The sequence below is a fragment of the Anopheles gambiae genome, chromosome 2 (genome assembly GCF_943734735.2).
Source record: "Anopheles gambiae chromosome 2, idAnoGambNW_F1_1, whole genome shotgun sequence".
NCBI lineage: Eukaryota > Metazoa > Arthropoda > Insecta > Diptera > Culicidae > Anopheles > Anopheles gambiae.
The window spans coordinates 55437899-55456646 of record NC_064601.1 but is presented as its reverse complement, the minus strand read 5'-3'; the positions used below and the strand labels follow the sequence as shown (position 1 = coordinate 55456646).

General features: G+C 39.8%; 2 protein-coding genes across 10 annotated transcripts in view; one reads left to right on the top strand and one right to left on the bottom strand.

Annotated features, from left to right (window-relative positions):
• The window catches only part of LOC1274653 (dedicator of cytokinesis protein 4), a 61822-nt gene that overhangs the window by 16942 nt on the left and 26132 nt on the right, over positions 1–18748 (top strand). The window contains exon 1 of one of the 6 annotated variants that reach the window (XM_061648595.1): positions 7030–7408. The exons of the other annotated variants lie outside the window; for them this stretch is intronic. Within the exon in view, the coding sequence (XP_061504579.1) occupies positions 7320–7408 (89 nt within the window). The 5' untranslated portion in view covers positions 7030–7319. Of the gene's footprint in view, positions 1–7029; positions 7409–18748 lie in introns of those variants that run through there. 6 annotated transcript variants of the gene reach the window in all.
• LOC1274656 (innexin inx3) lies at positions 1290–11254 on the bottom strand. Of its 4 annotated transcripts, none has more exons than XM_061648599.1 (6): positions 10806–11246; positions 4319–4969; positions 4119–4235; positions 3931–4055; positions 3497–3828; positions 1290–2996 (listed from the first exon to the last, which is right to left on the bottom strand). In XM_061648599.1, exons 2-6 carry the CDS (start codon positions 4904–4906, stop codon positions 2956–2958), a joined length of 1203 nt encoding a protein of 400 aa, XP_061504583.1. In that variant the 5' UTR covers positions 4907–4969; positions 10806–11246; the 3' UTR covers positions 1290–2955. The 4 variants fall into 4 exon arrangements, with proteins under 4 accessions (XP_061504583.1, XP_061504582.1, XP_061504586.1 ...); XM_061648598.1 differs by having other exon boundaries at positions 10810–11246; XM_061648602.1 differs by having other exon boundaries at positions 1290–3828; positions 10810–11254.

The window sequence follows — 18748 nt, the reverse complement described above, 5'->3', positions numbered from 1 at the left end:
GTTAACAAGGACTGCCGTTGGAATGCCATTGGAATGGTCCAGGGTTGAACGAAGTTTTCACTTGCCGGAGAGCACGGATAACCGAAATATCTATGTCACGTGTATCTATGTCGACAGCATCACAAGGTACATTTTCTAAGGCTACATCGAGTGAGAAGCGAGGATCATCCGCAGCAAAACAGCTTTTGCTGTTATCCCAAAATGAAATGAAAATCACTGCAAAAGATCTGATTTTTGTATCATATAATGACATAAAAAACTAGGCTGCGGCCCGTGCTACCATTTTCAATAGCATTTTGGCCCGCGGGGTCGAATGAGTTTGACATCGCTGCTCTAAAGGATGTAAATTTTACCGTCTCGAAAATAAGCTTTCGTCATAATTAAACAAATAATTAGAGGAAAAGGGATATGCATCCAGACACATGCTATTTATCTATAATTTACGTGATAAAAGTAACCATTTTCATTTAATGTAAAAATTTTAATGTTAATGTTTGTAAAATGCTTCGCTTGGGGCAAAATACTCGTTCCAGTTAGAGGCAAAATGGTCGGTATGTTTTGACATGAGCAACATGATGAGGCTGTGGTGTAAGCTAAGGTATATTATTAGCTTTACATAAATAAAACTATGCTGTATGCATACTCTATCGACAAGAAAAATTACTGAGAACGCGTGAAATATTGAAATATTCCAGCATGTTACTAAATTATTTAACAAACCTCTTTAAATTTCTACTTTCACAATTCTACCAAGATGCAAGAGCTGAAACCAAAGCCTTAAGTTCAAAATTTGTGGTCCATTTGACCCCTTTGTTTTGTTTTGTTTTTACATTTGGTGTATGATCATTTTGCCTCATAGCAAGACCATTTTATCCCGCCGAATATATTTTCACAACGTTTGCTGTTGATTTTTAAGTTTAATTTTTTTCCTTTATATTTGTTATTAATGCGTCTAATTCTGATTGTTTTTCATGGGTAAGTTGTTGAAGCAATGACACACAGAGCAAAATCCTTAACAATGCCATTTTGCGCGCTTTCCCCCACATATTTTTAAAGCACTTTAAATAAGCCTATAAGTATGCTACAAAGAATGTCTTGAACATCCTACATATTGTTTTGTCCTGATGGTTTTATTACCGTTTGTAAAATTTGACAAAAGGATTGTTCTGAAACATCGCGGACCTTCCTAATGCAAATTGAATTACATGGCTCTTTTGTGAAATGTAATATATATATGGTTTGGTCATCAGTATGGTAGATTTTATAGGAAACCATAACTACAGGTGAAATTGTAATCAAAATCTTGATAAGCTTTATTAGTTTTTCCCTTAATATTATCAATGTAATCACAATTAGAGTATGCACAAACTGTTGTTGCATTCACTCTTAATTCTTTTCTACTTCCGTTCGATCCGCGTATGTCCCTGTTTATGCACAAATCAGCTACACTATCGCAAGGTTACCGATAGGTTTAATCAACAGGTATAGGCAAGTAGGTTTTGTAAAATTTTGCCAAATATTTTAGTTACGATTATTGCTTACGTTTTTGAGTGTATTGGCGAAATTAAGCTACGTTAAAACTTTTCATTCTCGCTATTAAAACGATTCCTATATCTTTGACTGTAGTAACTATCTAAAGGGGCCTAAACATACGTGCATATCTGTTTTCACACTACTCTGCCTGGTGATAATGTCGTTGAGATTTTTCACGCGAGGAGTTTCTTTTATTTGCCGCTCAGACGATTCATTAGCCGGTTTAAACTAAGAAGTACGGAATGTTACACATCGTTTCGATCCATAAATTCCCAACGGATCGTACGAGATGTCTTTACAACGATGCACTGAAGCTGAATTGCTGTATGTTGTTGTTATTGTAATAATTCTTATTGTACTACATGGCGAGATTTATCCGTCCACGAAGCTTTCGAGCTTATTGCAATGAGCAAATTGCTAAATACATGTACAGTGCAAAAATTACGTACGTTCTGTTGATTTGTCTGATGTATTGTAATAAATTTCACACGTTGCATATATTTATCGTAAGGCAATTGTTTTCAATTAAATAAGAAACAATCTAAATGGGATAAAAAGATGTCTATATCTATAATTTGAGTTTTTTTTTTTTAATTCAGGGACGGCTTTGAGTTTTTCGTTTTGTCGCCATGTTATGTTAACGTTAGAACAAATACCAGATTTAAAATGTTTTTCTGCCGTCAGGTTGTAGTGTGAATTATATTTTAAAAGTTATGTTACCGTCTTTTGTGCTTGCTGTAGGTTCAGTGCAATCTATGGCATTTGATGTAGATCGAATTTAAATAATAATTTTAAATGATCAATTTTGTGGCTGCGTGTATGTATGCATTCCAAGTAATAGCTCCTATTTGTATCTTTCGTTTTTTTCGATTTAGTTTTATTCGTTATAGTTGTAAAAATGCTAAATTTGGATGTTGCTCAAAAATTGGATTTAAAAGATTGATAAAAAATATGATAGCCTTGCACAGAGTTATGTAGTAAAAAATAATCACGTAGTACGCCACATGACAGTCTTCTGTTGCTTTTATCTACTTCTTTAACCATCTAAAGGGAAAACCTTCGAGATTTCTTCGCCATGCCGTTACAAACCATTAAAATGTGATTTTTAGTTGGCCTTGTTCATTATTTTCAATATTTCAGTACTACCTACACTAAACTCAACCATAAATCAGGAAAGCATGTGGGAATAGCATGAATACTTCCCACAGCTTACCTTTATCTTTCTATGATGCATTTAGGATGATTACTTTTAGTTTAAAATTGAGAAGTAGATTGTTTGATCGTTTACCTAAAACTATACCTTTCTTGATTTCATCATTGCCGAGGCGAAGTACAGCATAGCCCTTACTTAGCCCCCGATTTCCGTAACTACAGCATATATTTCTGAACACGTTTGACCTCACGCGCTACTGTAGTGATTTGTTAAGCTTCGTAGTCCTGATGCAATACCTCCTTTTCCTTGTCTGTTATAGATTGTCGAGTATCGATAATAATTTAGACAGTATCGATTTTCCAATTTTCCGATGAAGGTGCCGTCGATCGTGTGTGGTAAAGATGGTCCAAAAATTGGAAATAAATGTGTGATAAGTTAGCATGAATATGATACAAATTTTGACCGAAAACTACTCTGACGCATGGCAAGTGACATCAGAATTTCTTACATTTCAACTAATTTCTACTCATGCATATTCATTCCATTCAATCGGGCTAGGTGTTTACTTTTAAAGGGTAATTATGTAAGAGTGCGTTTTTGTGGTAATTTAGGAATGAACCAAAAAGTAATACTAAAACTCTAGTCTAGGATTCCGAAATGGAGTAGGTAGAAGGAGGAGACCAGTAAGTGTTCTAACAAGGTGTAACAAAATACGGTGCTAAGAATCTGCTGCGATAGTTCACCATCAGAGCCTGACCAAAAACTGTGCGACAACAGATGGTGAAGGAGGTTATGTTTCTGTTTCTTTACCGTATTTCTCGATCGCTGGGTACATGGGAGCCATTTCGAGTGTTGACGGGGCAGAAGGTGTGTCACCTGAGATCGGTCGGCCTTCATCCAACATGTTGATGAAAGTATGCAGCATTTCACCGTACGAGGTAACGTTGAGATTTTGGCCAAGTAGATGAATCATAAGGAAATCTCCGATCTGCACGCGGCGTATAAGATTGCAAACGTCAGCGGGATCAGCCTTGCGGAAGCGACGCTTTAGAACGGCTTCTCGGGTTGTCGGCATCATGACAATGGCGGCAGAGTAGACGATGGCCAAGCCGGAAGCGACCGCAAGTGCAATGAACCAGAACCTAGGTTGCAGATGATGATATATAAAAGAAAATTCCATTTGATTGATCCAATTCCAAGCTCGTTTGGAACATTGTACATATCAGCATCGATATAATACTCACCACAGGAAAATGTAAATCTTTTCATTCAAAATGTTCAACGCCAGCACACAAAGCGCGTCATGCTTTTGAATGCTACCTGACGAACCATATTTGTGGAACGTGCACTTAGTCACTCTGGGGAATATCTGGGGACAAAAACACTCTTTATAGTGAGAAATTCTTTAATTTGCCCGAATTCGATTACTCACCTCGATCATAGGATCAGAACGATTTTCTTGATTCATGTTCGAGAACTTAAGCACTTCAGATCCGTAGGTTAAGAAGGCGCCGCCCAAAAACTTGTCAACAAAGAAAATATTGCCCACCTGTAATGTTATGGAACAAAAATGATGCGGATGAAAGTTTAACCTTGTTAAACCACAATAGTGGGGTACATTCCTTAACTTACCACATTTACAAAGTTGAGTGCCTCGCAAATGAAATACCCAAATGAATATGTGTTATGCGTATTGGCACTGTCGTACAAATATTGCGCTAAACGTTCATGACGCGCTTTGCGTTCTGCAGGACTTGCCGTGGAAACTCCTCGCATGCCTTCGGTAATCATACGCATGCGACCCTCTTCCCAGTTCTTCCAGATCCAGTGTGGCACGTAGAATAGTAGACCCTGGAAGAACAGCATGAACGGTACCCACTGGTAGTAGCTGTGGTACGTCCGTTCCTGATTATCATTGCCCAGTCCAGAGTGGGCCACTTCTGTGCCCATCGTACGTCCATGTTGACCGGGCAGCGTGAAGGTGTAGGTGATCCAGCAGTACGTGTTAATTACGTGAATGGGTACAGCACCGTCGTTAATACAGGAGATGGGATCTCCAATCAAATTGTTAGCCGTTACGATGATGCAGCAGGCGAATAGTATGGCGCTAGTAATGCGATAGTGACACCGAAACACCATATTATCGATGATGGCTTTGTCCTGCAGGTAGCGAACTTTTACAAAACCGGCCACGGCCGAGACGAGCCCAAACACAGCCATGTTTGATCGTTAGTGGTTCTTTTACTCCTTGACTAAGGATCGTCTGAGATTGAATTTGTACAGCTGTAAGAAAGTGAAAAAAAGACAATAATTAGAACCTCCTTCTGTTAGCTTCTGTAATGCAAAACCACTACACGATTGTAGAAGATCCTCATCAACTACAATGTAAAATCACTCTAATAGACGTAACCCGCCATTCATCTGTCTTTGCATCTGTCGATTAAAGTGTGGTGTGGTATCATTACACATTAGTTCCTGCTTGATACGTTTCATATGGGCGGACAACGATCAACTGATTGTTTTAGGGTTTGTATTTTTCGCGTCAGTTGTGCTAGCTCGAACTGACAGCGCAAAATGCAGCGGCACCTTCAATGTCAAATCCATCATCTGATCAATCCCTCCGTGTACCCATGGTTGAATGCAGTTTTACGCTAATCCAATTCAATTCCTATTCCCGTCCGGTACTGCACGTGGATTCACGAGTAATTGCGCTTGGCAGCCGTGCATACGATCGTGGACACTTACTTCTGTCAAGTGTCATCGTGACACTTAACTTTGGTGGTGTGGGGCTGTTGAACAGTGCACCTGCCTGTTACCGAGAATGCCAAGGGAGGTAAAGTACTTTGCATTGGATATGAATTACATATGAATAGTGCTATACCGGGTTTCAGGTGTGCTACTGGTATAGTAGATTGTAATGTAATTTAAATAAAAATTGTGTTTGTGTTTGTAAAAGTATGATTAAAGCAGATTCGGCTTGCTTAAAAAGTTTAAACTGGCTTTAATGAAGAAAAATGATGTTATTAATTGACGTTCAACGAAATTAGACTGAACGAAAAACCAAAAAAGCATTTTCAATTCATTGATTGAAGTGGACTAGGTAGAGACACACACAAAAGGCCTATTAGTATTCTTATTGTCGTTGAACTGTAGGACTATCGAAATGATCACATTGTGGCTTGTTTGAAAAGCATTTTTCTTCTTAAATCATACGAGTAGTTGCTCAAATATTTGTTCTCCACTCCGCTTGGACCAGACGTTTCGGTCAAATTTGAATAACACACAAACATTGCACAACGCAGCGCGCACACACACACACACACACACACACACACACACACACACACATCATTTTTAGACACAAAAAAAAACTATCCTACAGTTTGGAATCGCACTGTCGCATTAAAACGCCTATCACCTTCAGGTCACGAACAATTTTTCCCTTTTTTTGTTCATAAAGCTAAAGTGGCGATCCAACAACACTTCACACTAAGGTGCTCTCTTTTTTTGCCTCTACACATTGTTCATTGGATGTAGAGGGTTTTTGTGTTCATAATTAGACTCTCACGATTATTTGGCACATTTTAATGAATCTGTTGTATCCTGGACGGAAGAGTGTGAAAGAGAAACAGAGAGAAAGAGAACGAATACTTGCGATGCTCTCCATGTGATGTTGTAGATCACTCAACGCAGCTTTACATGTCCGGTGACACATGACACTATTTACCGAGCAGTGCGAAAAAGGCGCGCCCAAAGCCGTATTGTGTGACAAGCTCTATAGTACCATACAGCTGGAAGCACGTGGTTTGTATTCAGCAGCATACAGAGTGGATGTAATAAATTTCCACTGTTTCGCTATTGTTCTAAACCGTAACAGAAACATGATCGCGACTATAATGAATGAAGTGCTTATCAGCGTTTTCCCATTGGTGTCATCGTTAATTAGCCGGTAACAGTGTATGGGGAATGCATTTGTTGAGATAAGTATGGTAGTGTTGGTGCGAGAACTAAGGCAAATGAAGTGTTTTGTTTGTTTCATCCAAGGGCAAGGGCAAATTTTAGTGCAAGTTGCAGTACCATCAGTAAATAAAGGAAATTTGGAACTGTACCAAAATTTTGTTAACGGAAACGGAAAACGAGAATTTCCGTTGGGTTGAGGTTTAGTGATACGTTTGCTGATAAGCAACCTTTTTTGAGTACTTGCAAGAGAAAGTGATGCCCAGAACATAATAAAGATGGTATTAGCGTTGATAAGAAACCATGCTTCATAAAGCGAAGGAATCTTGCATCAAAGATTCCAAGTTGAGGAACTATAAGCGTTATTGAGAGCGTATTCTTGTGGTGGATTTTTTTTGTATTAAATAAGATGGAACTGCGAAAGAATAGCAAGAAGGCTGTAGGAGGTTATCGTGCAAAAGCCCAACGACTATTGAAACTGTCATAACAATGCGTTGAAGGTTAGCTGTAATGGATGATTACACTCCGGGCTTTAGTAGCAGAACTGTCTGGTGGCAACAGATAAGCAAGCTGTACATAGCTAAGACAAGTTCAGCAAGTTCCACATTTTCCAGTATTTAATATTAGATGGTTAAAATTTATTTAACCCGCACGGAGCCCACGATCGTAAAACATCATGGCAATATGGCGTCCGTCGACCGAACACTGCCAGGGACCATCTTCGCTGCCGCACAGCCGCAACTGGAGGAATCTTACCTTCGCTCGGTATGTCTTATGTTTTCTTTTATTCCATCTCTTTTCCTTCCTTTCCTCTTAAGGCTTTCGTTCTTTCTCTTTGTTCACTCGTTTATCGATCGTTCCCTCAGTTTTTCAATGCTGCGGCATTTTTCGTTCGTTCGACATCATATCTGAACGAAATCGGGAAGCCACGGTTCAACATCGAGCACACGGCGCTGCTGTAACGATAAATCATTTCTGCTGTTTGTGTTTGCGACTCCGTCTATCGCATTCTTTCAGCATGGGGCCACCAACTCTAGCGAGGAGACAGAGCGCGCATGGGTAGAGCGCACTGTTCTTTGTTGCCACGCCGATAAATCTATGGTCGTTGGAGCGAATGCATCCCGAGCTTCCCGGCGCATAAAACCGGAATAGTAGCAGCAGCAGCAGCAGCACGATCGGCAACCAAAGATCAATGTTCTCACTCTTTCTTTGTGTTGAATCTGTTTTGTTATAGTGAATGTACTGAAATTGACATACCGTATGGTTGTTGTTTAACAATGTTCCCCTCCAGCCAGAATGTTTAAATTGATTTTAAATTTAGTTTTCCAAAACCAGTGCTATGCGTAGCGGGCAATACGATGCAAGTCAAGATAAAATTCGTTAAAATCCAAGCTCGCTGCATAACGCAATGCACACACAAAACTCGTTGAGCAGTTATGTGTGATGTTTTAGAGGCATAACTCAACCAGAGCACGATGAAACGAAGGTTACAACCTCATCGGTTCTGATGCAATAAGTGTAAAGAACAAAGCTGAATAAATATTGCCATGTGTGCACAAGTCCCACATGGGTATGATTACGCCACTGAAGGAAAGAGATATTGTACATCGATGATGTATTTGATTGGAACATAATGAAAACTGATAAAAAACTTATTCTCGCTGATGCTAACCCGTGTAAACGCAAGTTAAATAGATTCTCTGTAAAATGCTAAAACATGTTGCTTAGTTCTAGAATGTTACCTTAAAAGAACAACCTAGCACAAGCGTCGCTATACAACAAAGATAATTGCGTGCTAAGTTTAGCAAGAAATGTGCCAAGCGTGTATAAAAAGGGAAATCAGCAGATTTTTTAACTCGGGTGTCGTTTTTTTTAGACAACGACAGAATCAGTTATATTCTTTGCACTATGCTGTTTTTAGCATTGCTTGCATTTTACGACTGGCGGGGTTGGAATCCTGTCTGTAATAATTGCTCCACTTCTTTAACGTTAATCAACAGTGAATAACTGGGTGAGTCAGTGTACGATAGTGGTTCAAATAGTCCGCAATTAAAAAAAAAAGATAGAGCCCCCTTCTAGGTACAAGAGCAGTTATGCAGCGCTTGCATTTGCTAGTTAACTAGAAAGTGTCATTTGCGTATTGACAAGAGTTAACAAGATAAATCAACCAACATCACAGCGGCAGTAGCTTAAAAGCAAAGAAAATTAAACTAGGTAGGTTGCAGCAACAAAGAGGGGGACATCGTTCTATCAAATGCAACAAACACATTGCTACAATACTGCACTATGTGCATACGTGACAAACACCGTGTCTCATCTGCAATAGTGTGTAACTGGTTTTACACCCTGTCCGTAAAAGATCCCACATTGTTGGGTCGTTCGTCATTGTACCAGCATAAAATCAGCATGTTTTAGAAGATCCATGAGCCCTCAGATAAACGGTATGCATCTTATGGGAGGGTTTGCTATGTTTAGGGTCAAAGTATCTGGGTTGCAGCTCCTGTTTGACCTACGGAAATGCGTATCGAAGATTTTAAGCTTGTGTCGTTATGTTCTTTCAAATGTTGTCCATTATGCTAGTAGCCCTTACGCTCTAATTAAAGAAAGAATACAGCATTTCAAGTGATTTTCATAAAGACGGAAATATTATTTGCTGTTCATTGTACGCTCATAACACACATCAATGAATTGAGTTCACTCAAACTCACGCGTCCACATTGTGTCACGCTAAAACATGCTTGATATTTCCAATATCGTTCTACCCTTGATATTATGCCCAACATTCAACGAAACCTACAACCGCCATTTTAACGAGAAAGGGAAGCATACGACGCATCGATGTCATCGGTACTCGCTTTCCTTCTCGTTTGAGTCCTTTGAATTTCGGGCGAGTTCAACATCGTCCTTGCACTGTGTATGTGTGCGTTGGTTTAGTCTGTACCGAAGGGTACGCTTTTCAGAAGGGTCGGTGGTTCATGGGGTGTCTGGTTGTTTAGGTGTAAGTGTAGGTTTTCTAATAGTTTATGTTCACAACGTGGTTGTGTGTTGGTAACGACTACGCTTTAATGTCCTCTAACGTCGTAACCTTTAAGAAAATAATTTGTGTTTCAAGCCAGGTAGAACCTTTATTACTTCTACACTAGCTTGCGCTTGGATTTGGATACTTGAACAAAATATTCCATTCCTGGAACAAGATGAACGTTCGAGAGTTGGATTTTTTCTAAATAAAATAGTTAAATACTTCAAGTAATTCTGATGTAACCTTCGCTGTATATTTTACGATGCAGCGCTGTTGAATATTTTGTTAGCTAGCGAATAACCGGATGTGTTCGTTGGTACCGGTATCTTATTTACTTTCTGTTAGCAGCTGCCTGCAGGTTAACGCAGTGTTGTCGATGCAGTTTCGACTTTTGTACACAAACACACTATCCACCACTGACACACGCACTATTTCATACCATATCAAATTATGAACAAGACTTACTTTTCAGAGAAAAACACTTTGGAAACAAATTCGGTCATAAACTTCATTTACATTAGACCAAGAAAATCTAACAAAAGCCCGTTTGCATTTCACGGTCTGTGTCCGATAATGCGTCGCACACATGTACACTTTCGGGCTATGCTAGGCTTGTCATTTCGTAAAGTGTGAAGAATAACAGAAATAGGAAATCATAAATGTGGCCCGTCGCTTGCAGCTTTCAAAAATGTGACATTGACATGGTGTTTTTAGTTTAGCAGTTCACTACATTTAATATTATATTTTCCGTTGAAATATTTTTGTCGTAAAGTGCAGGAAAATAATATGAACAAAAAACCACATACACGCGCACACAAAATTTTAGGTTTGGTGGTATAGCATTGCACTGCTGAGCGGTTCTGCTGATGCTGTAGCCAGTTGCACTAGTTGGATGTTATTTATTGTTAAATCATTTCGCTGTTTTGTCATTTTATTTACGGGAAACTTGACGCACATATGGTATATGTATGTTTTTAGTTCATGCATGTTGTTTTTGCTTTGATGCCTATGCCCCATGCAATGGAGCAACCAACAGAGAAACATTAAAGAGCGAGACAGAACAACGCTGTACAAAGATGTACAACCACAGACAGGCATAAAGACAGATGTGGCACGGATACGGTTGACGGCTTGAGCATTTACCTACTTCTAATACACGAGCGACGACAAAGACGACGGCGACCAACAAAAAAAAGAAATTGTTTACACGAAGCGATTTAATATGCTGAACAGTTTCACTTCTGTTAGAGACTAAGCGGTCTCCCGAGGCTTCCTTTGGTACGGAAGATCGTTGAGAAAGATTTGCGGATCTTCGCAGATCGCATAAATGCACGTTTTTACACACATACACACAGAGGCCCACACATTACACACGAACACGAAGCACACATACGGTCACACAAAAACACACAAACGCGAGCGCAAGCACACGATCGCGAGCGCGAAGGCAGCAGTTGGCGCTTGTAGCAGCGGCAGTAGGAAAAATGAGATGTGATCTCGACTACTCGATCATGTTCGAACCGAGGAAGCGAAATCCATTCCACACTGGATGGCGGACTCGTCGGAATTGAATGCGCTGAAAGGTTGACCGTGGAAGCGCACCACATTTCCAACAGGGGACGCGCGTCATCCCTCTATGTAGTGGTACACGCCCGAACACACTCACACACGCACGCTCACCATCCCTTACGCGAGCACCACCACCCAACGAAGCCACGTGTCAGAGCGAAATGGTAGAACTTCGTTGGGTAAACATCGCTGTCCTGCTTCACATAGTGCGTGCGTCCCTGAGTGACTGAGTGACTACCAGTGGGCTTTGCACGCGTATGCGTGGAATTCCTAAGCTTTCCCGTCTGCCGTCGATGGACACAGGTAGAGTTGGGCTGCGATGGACGGGGAGCCTCTTACCCGCCTCGTGGTTTATTCCCACGCCAAAGTTTACCTGCGAGATCGCGATCATGGTGCGCTCTGTGGATTGGCTACGAGCCGGACCGGTTTCTTCGTGATCGGACGCGAATGGGTAACACCGATGGAGATGATATTGGCAGCACTGCCGTGAACGTACGCTCAGTCTTTATCGACCCGATGCTTCTGTTCTATAATGCGTGCCAGTGAGATAGACGTGTTATAAAAGAAAGAAAAAAAAAGGCTTGAAAAAACCATGACACATAATCATGCGTAGATCTGTGTCCTATACGTCTGTCTGGTGCGTATAGCAAAGTAGGCCGGTGGCTTGAAAAACTTAACGAACAATCACGGGGTGTCGCAGGAGACCTGCCTTCACATATTTGAACTCGCAACTTCCCGGGGGACTTGTGGCGGGTGTCTCCTAGTGTAGTCTTCTTCATGCTCATTGGTTGGAAAGGGAATATGACGTATAAAAACGACGGTGGCGCTATCATGCGTTCCTTTCCTGGGTTGTTGGGGGTTATCCGCAATACCGGTAGCATGAGTCAAATTTCGGAGAACACGTTTTGTTTTGTTAACCAGTTGCAGGTTGTTATGGTCCTTAGTTTTTTTTTTCAATTTTACATGGATAGAAAAGAAGCTGAAGTATTTTGCATAGCTAATGAAAATTGTTATAGACATTTTTTCAGTTGTTATGGTCTATTTGAAACAGTAAATTAGTTTTATTATATTTATCTATTTGTTTAGTTGAACAGTAACGAATCTGCTGTAGTGTCGAATAAAACAATGTATTAAATTAAAAATGAAATCCGAGAGAAAGTGGTGTGATATGTAGCACATTTGGGCAATATTTCATCATCCAATCGACTCGAGCTTGTCCGTTCCGTTCGTGCGTTTGGTTGGGCCAACAAACAATATCTCCAGGCAGTGTGTATGCAAATTTATTTTGGAAGGCCGTGCTGACAAATTCAAGAAAGTTGAGCTTATTCCACCCTTTTGATGTGCATGGCAAACATTTTTTTTATCCAGTATGAGATAAAATAAAATGTGGTAAAGGCTTTGAAGTTTATTGAAATTAAGAAGACATTCATCAAAGAAGACATTCATCAAAACGACTGCCATGAGTTTTAAAGTAGTTTTGTGAAGCAAAAACACGTAAAGTAATAATATTTTCTAATCAGACTACATCTATTTAGAATATCGCAAATACAATCCATGAACAATCCAAATCAACCGTAAAGAAATAAGAAATCGTTAACGAGCTTGAAAGTGGTTGCGAAATGCCAGCCTGTTTTATTTATTCTTGGAAGCTTTGTACAGTCATTGTGAAAGAATCTGCAACATAGCAACTAACCGCTATGACTTGGCTTTCCTGTGCCATTATTAAAGCACGGTACAACGGCACTTCCCCTTCCAAAAACAAAACAAAAAAACATCGTCATCGGTCTTCTTTCGGCGCGACGGAGTCTCCCGTGAGTTCCGATGATGATCGTCAATCCAGCAATCTAAGCCCTGTTATTATCCGTATCTTTATTAGAAAGTACCATAGCCGTTTTTCAGAAGCTGCAATCAAGGGTCATGGCGACCCTATTGACATATGTTTAGGAAAAAGACTTAAATGCTAATACAGGCATCAACACTTAGAAAATCGCATGCTGCTTGAAACAAAGAAATAATTATTTTGTTGTAGCATTAAACTTGAAGTATTTTAGCATTTTATCATCTTTTTACTCAATGTTAATATCAATTTGACACGGAAAAAGTAAGGCGAGAGAGAGGGGAGAGGGGAGACATGCTTTTTACCCATGCAATTTAGTTTTGATGACGTTGCCTTTTATGTGGTCAAGCTTTCGGTGGTTAAGTACCTATGTGTCGCTGTGGTCGTCGCGACGTAATGTAGGTTTTTTTTATTCGCAAGGAGTTTTTGCGAACTGCTTGTCACGAGTATAGGTTAAACTTTAAAGGAAATGTTAATAGAAATTACTAAATCGACTATTCCGTTAATTGCTTAACTGTACAACACATCCAGAGAAATTAAACAGTTCAATCGACGGTATATTTATATTGCAGTTATCCTGTATATTTAAAAAAGCAATAACTCAACTTTCTAAAAACAACTTTTTAGGTATTAATAATTAGAGTAAGTGTGTTGGTATGTAATTTAAATACCGCAATTGATGAAAGGTTCACAATTGCATTAAATGTTAGGTTCTAATAGTATTGCATAGTGGTATTAAATTAAATTGCAATTTTAACGCTAAGCCTGTTTTTCGCTTCTACTACCATAGGCAACTTTTGGTGGCAGTCGAAAAAGACTTGATAAAGCGAGACAGGAATGGTATATTGCCTGTAACGAATGGTCATTTGATAATTGCATGGTTGGGAGGAAGATTGTGTTTCTGTACGATGACCGACGCGTACGCGTTTGTACGACCATATGCACAAACGAAGAAAAAGAGCGGAATGAGGGTTTGCAAAAATTATCCAATCAAGCATAACTCTAACTTCCACCAGCAATGCAATACGATGCACGGACCGCTGGTGTGTATACGTGTAGCAGTGTGCTACGTACTTATTGGCTGTGTAAAGACTAGCGAAAAAATAACACTCTGTGGTCGTAGTAGCTTAGACGAGAGGCGTGGAAGAAGATTTAAAATAATGTTTTCAACTCGGAATACTCAGCAAAAGAAGATTGAGAGGTACTCAATGGAAGGATATAACATTGGTAAAGAAATGGGCGGTTTGGTAAATTACTTTGCATAAGAGCCGAGATACATACAAGGAGGTCTCGAATTTGTGCCACAGCATAAGCTCGAAACGATAACGTGTTCTTTTACATAGCAGCAAACCGCTGAGAGGTCAAACGTACGCCTGTTGTTAGGGACTTGGCGAACGAGCACGTTTGTCTTCGTATGCGTGTGAATATGTGAACGGCCAGACGCATACAACGCTCTAGAAACGTGATTGGAGCGGTTGGAGTAGCTGGAGCCAGTTTGCGAACAAGTTTAATTCTTCTCGCAACCAACCGCCACCAGCGCCCAATCTTATCCTTTGCCAGCCATCCTTGGTTTGGTAGGGCCACTCTCGCACTTGCATTTTTTAGCAAACATTTTGTTAGTCTCTCGTTATACTCTTCGCTACAGCGAACGAGAGGATCCCAGTTGATCGTGCAACGTGTCGTTTGTCTGGGAAGGTATTTTGGGGCATGGGATGCGTCTTGCACTTGACGATGGAAGAATGGTAGAGAAGAGAAGCTTGTTCTTAGGGTAAGTTGTTTAAGCACTGGATTTTTTTTACTTTGCAATGTTTGTACCATTGTAGGCTTCTAGGTGCAGAGCCTGCATGGAGTAACGACACTTCTAAAAAGGATATAAAGGTAGAAGAAAGAGCAGTAAAAACTGCGATCGGCGACACACTACATACGATGTGAACGGGGCAAAATTAAGCAGAGAAAACGAAGCCTTGGCCAACATGCTTCGACTGTTGGTTCGAGAGATGCCGCGAGAGTCGCATAGCTCGCTCTGTTGCATGGCAAACGATGCCGTGGACTACTAAAACCACCATCAGCAGTAAAAGCAGAAGCCAACGTGTGCAGTTTGCTTGAAAAGGGCGGCGATAAACCTTATAAAGTAAACGGTGTGTCTCGGTGGCTTTTTTGCGGGTATTTGCCAATCTGTCTAAATACGGTAGTTGGCTGCTGTACGTTGGATACTGTCCCCGCATATCCAATGGGTAAATGGTGTCAGCGCAAGAGATAGCCAACAAAAGCTTATGTAAACCGGTCAATCGAATGTAAAGACAGTATAAAATTAAAAAATAGTATAAAATAAAATAAAATGGTATAGGAATAGGAATATTGATTGATATAAAATAAAAACACGTACAGGCATGAAAAGTGTAAATAAATTGTATTATATATTTAACCAATCCCTGTAAAAACCTCACGATACATTTACCATGTACCAATAATTATGTAATAAGATTTTTGTGCATTTAGAAGGGTATTATGCAATACTTATAGACGATAAAACAATCATCATAACAAACATAACATCTTTCTTCAAATTTTCTTCAAACATTTTCACGCAAATCGGATTATGTACACCAACCAATGCGACAGAAATGTGGTTGTCCATGACTTAATTTTGATCTCGTTTGAACCCTTGAGCTATCATTGAAGTTGTAGCAAACCGTGACATGCGGCTGTTAATGGATGCTGGAAGAGCGATTCTTATGCAAACCCGTAGCCGCGTTACTAAACGGTTAACTTGTGTGCGTGTCTTCGTAGAGTCAGCTGGGTGTTCGTCCATTTGACGGACAACAGAAATCGTTGAGCAACTGCAATGAATTGTTCATAGAAGTACGTATCGATTTAACATGATTTGTAACGTGATCAACCGTGTATATGCAAATGTTTGATGGCGTACTCCATCAAAATGTGCATTATCTTGCAAATGCAAATTTACTGCTGCATGTAAAATGATGGTTTTATTCATTCCACCATTCCCGTCGCACTGTTTTGATTATTGTTTTAGAAATTTATGGAGTGATTTTGATGTATAATTAGATTGATGAATTAACTTGGGGTGATTGTCTGTGGTAAATATTTATGATTGTTGTATTTTCTGTAAATCACGTACATCTCAAAAACACTATGTATACAATTTAACGATGTTGAGTGTTGGTTCTACTTATGTACCAGAGATTTGTGTCTATTTATTAACCATTGCCGTTGTTTGCACGTTGGTGGTGTGTTTTTATGTCTCAATGCAGTGTGTGCCTACAAGCTTAACAGAGAACATCGCAACCAGTAAAGCATCCTAGCAGCAAGTCAAAAGAAGAATAGTCAAAAGAGAAACGTTTGAAAGGTGCTTGGAAGAATGAAACGGTTCACTTCTTCTAACACACAGATGGATCGAAAAACAAAGTTAGGAGCGGTTTTTTTTCGAAGCGTTTGGGTTTATTGACTTTGATTAAGTTGTTTGGAGCTTGACGATGTGTGCGGCATCAGTGTTGAGTGTGTCCGCCACCTTACATAGGGAAGTACGCAAAGGTTAGGTGTTGTTGGGTGACTCGCATATCTATTATGTGTGTTCGTGGTATATGCATAGTGCAGTAGGATGTCGAATAAGAAACACAGGGAACTTTATCGCTAGTCTTCACAGGCGCGCCTAGTGTGTGCAGGCTTAAAAACGTTTCGATGTTGATTACTGCAGCTAGCAGCATTTTTCGATCCATTTGGTTCAGTTCTTGAAGATCCCCGGTTGGATGGAGGATTGTCTGCCATAGGTGTATAGATCGATGAAGATGTGAATGGTCGATGACGAAGAAGAACTTGAACTTGATTCTGCCTAATTTCCATCTGCTTCAATAACCCAAGATTACTTGTTTTGATCTTCTTCTGCGCTCCGTGGTATGTCGGTACGCTATACTGAAAAGTATTTCGTGCCTGACTGTGCTGCGCTGCTATAAAAGCTGGTTGAAACCCATCTCGACCGTGGACCATGAAAAACCAGTTCCCATCTTCTGGTTGTTTCTGATATATCTTATCCCCATTACCTTTTACCACCTCTTCTGTGGTGCTTCAGAAGCGATCGCTTGCAATGCAGCAACAGGCTCTCACGAGGTTTTATTTCTGCTGTCTTTGGTTTGGTATTGATGACTGTACATGTACAGCGAAGGAAGCAAAGAACTGCAGCATATGGTGAGATCCTCGTACATCGATTCTCTTTCTCGTTCCATTTTATTTCATCCTGGAAGGAAATTGTGGCGGTTTAAAAGCTACCGCGCTACGGCATTCATTCGTTTTATGTCGGGATTCTGTTGGCTATTTCTTTTCTCGCAAAAAGCTGTACCATACTTCATCATGCGCTACTGTTTTTAAAACGAAGGAAAGCATCAAGGCTACAGGCTTGAAACCCATAAAAGGTGTGTTTTAGAGAGGCTTTGTTCTTGGCGATATATTAATTTAACTGCCATAGATCAAAACGTCATGTAACGTACGAAATGACATATTAATTATTTTGCGTCATTTTAGCGAACAGTCTGTGCACTAACTGGGTTATTTCTGATTGACTGTCTTGTTTGGGGTTGAAGATTAAAATAAATTTGGTTTGCTTTTGTTATGATGGTAGCAATGCTCAAAATTTTAAAGTTTTGTTTCAAGCAACAGTTATACTGACACATTAACAGTCACCTTGAAAACGATGTATCACTGCTTGATGAAGCGAGCGACTACCTACCACACTTACACCAAACTGTATATTTCACCCAGTACTTTGTCCGCGGCATACCAAGTCATCACCTAAATTGGCTTGGCTACCGAATGTGTTCGTATTCCATTCGCTTCCTTTCACTGAAATGGACCATGCAGTAATGCTGATGATGGTTTCAGTGATTCTACTGGCAGCTTGTTCCTTAAGGGACTCGTTAAGGAAAACTGTTTATTTTATCTTTTTCTCTTTCATTGGCTTGGCATTTTGATGGGGTTAATTTGTACGCCCATTTCATTTGCCCCAGTAGTAATGCAGTATGAGGTGTTAATTTAATGTATTTAACATATCCACATTTAACATTTTTCAGCTACCACTTGTGCCATAGAAGCAAGGAATGAAAAGTGAGAAAAAAAACATAAAGCAATACTGTGTACAGAAATTAAATCTGGAATGATTTATTAAACAGTGTGCTTTTTTTTAGCATGAGTGCAACATCAACATCACGATGCAGTTTTTCCAATTTCATACATAAACATTTATAAAAAAAAACAGCGAAAGTAACATTCACGCTCGTAGTAAATCGAACGACTTTAACGTTAGTAAGAATGACGAACCTACGACTTTTTTTTTCATTATCATTATTATATTTTTTATATTCCAATAACAATGTCTACTAGCCGGTCTCGTGGTACAGTCGTCAACTCGTACGACTTAACAACATATCCGTCATGGGTTCAAGCCCCAAATAGACCGTGCCGCCACACATAAGACTGACTATCCTGCTATGAGGGGTAATCCAAAAAGCCACTGAAAGCCAACCCCACAAGTGGTGCACGCAGGCCTTGACCGACAACGGTTGTTGAGCCCAAAAGATGTCTATGTGTGAAGTAAATGTATAGAACGTTGCTGTAACTACTACGATTTTTATATTAACATGTTTTTTTTCAGTTCTAAAATCTGCGA

Excerpts from the sequence above, each read along its gene's own strand:
- LOC1274656 (XM_061648599.1), bottom strand. The coding sequence starts at position 4,906 with ATGGCTGTGTTTGGGCTCGTCTCGGCCGTGGCCGGTTTTGTAAAAGTT. Across the intron at positions 4,236-4,318 it reads CACTCAACTTTGTAAATGTG|GTGGGCAATATTTTCTTTGT; the intron begins GTAAGTTAAGGA and ends ATAACATTACAG. Across the intron at positions 4,056-4,118 it reads GTTCTGATCCTATGATCGAG|ATATTCCCCAGAGTGACTAA; the intron begins GTGAGTAATCGA and ends TTTTGTCCCCAG.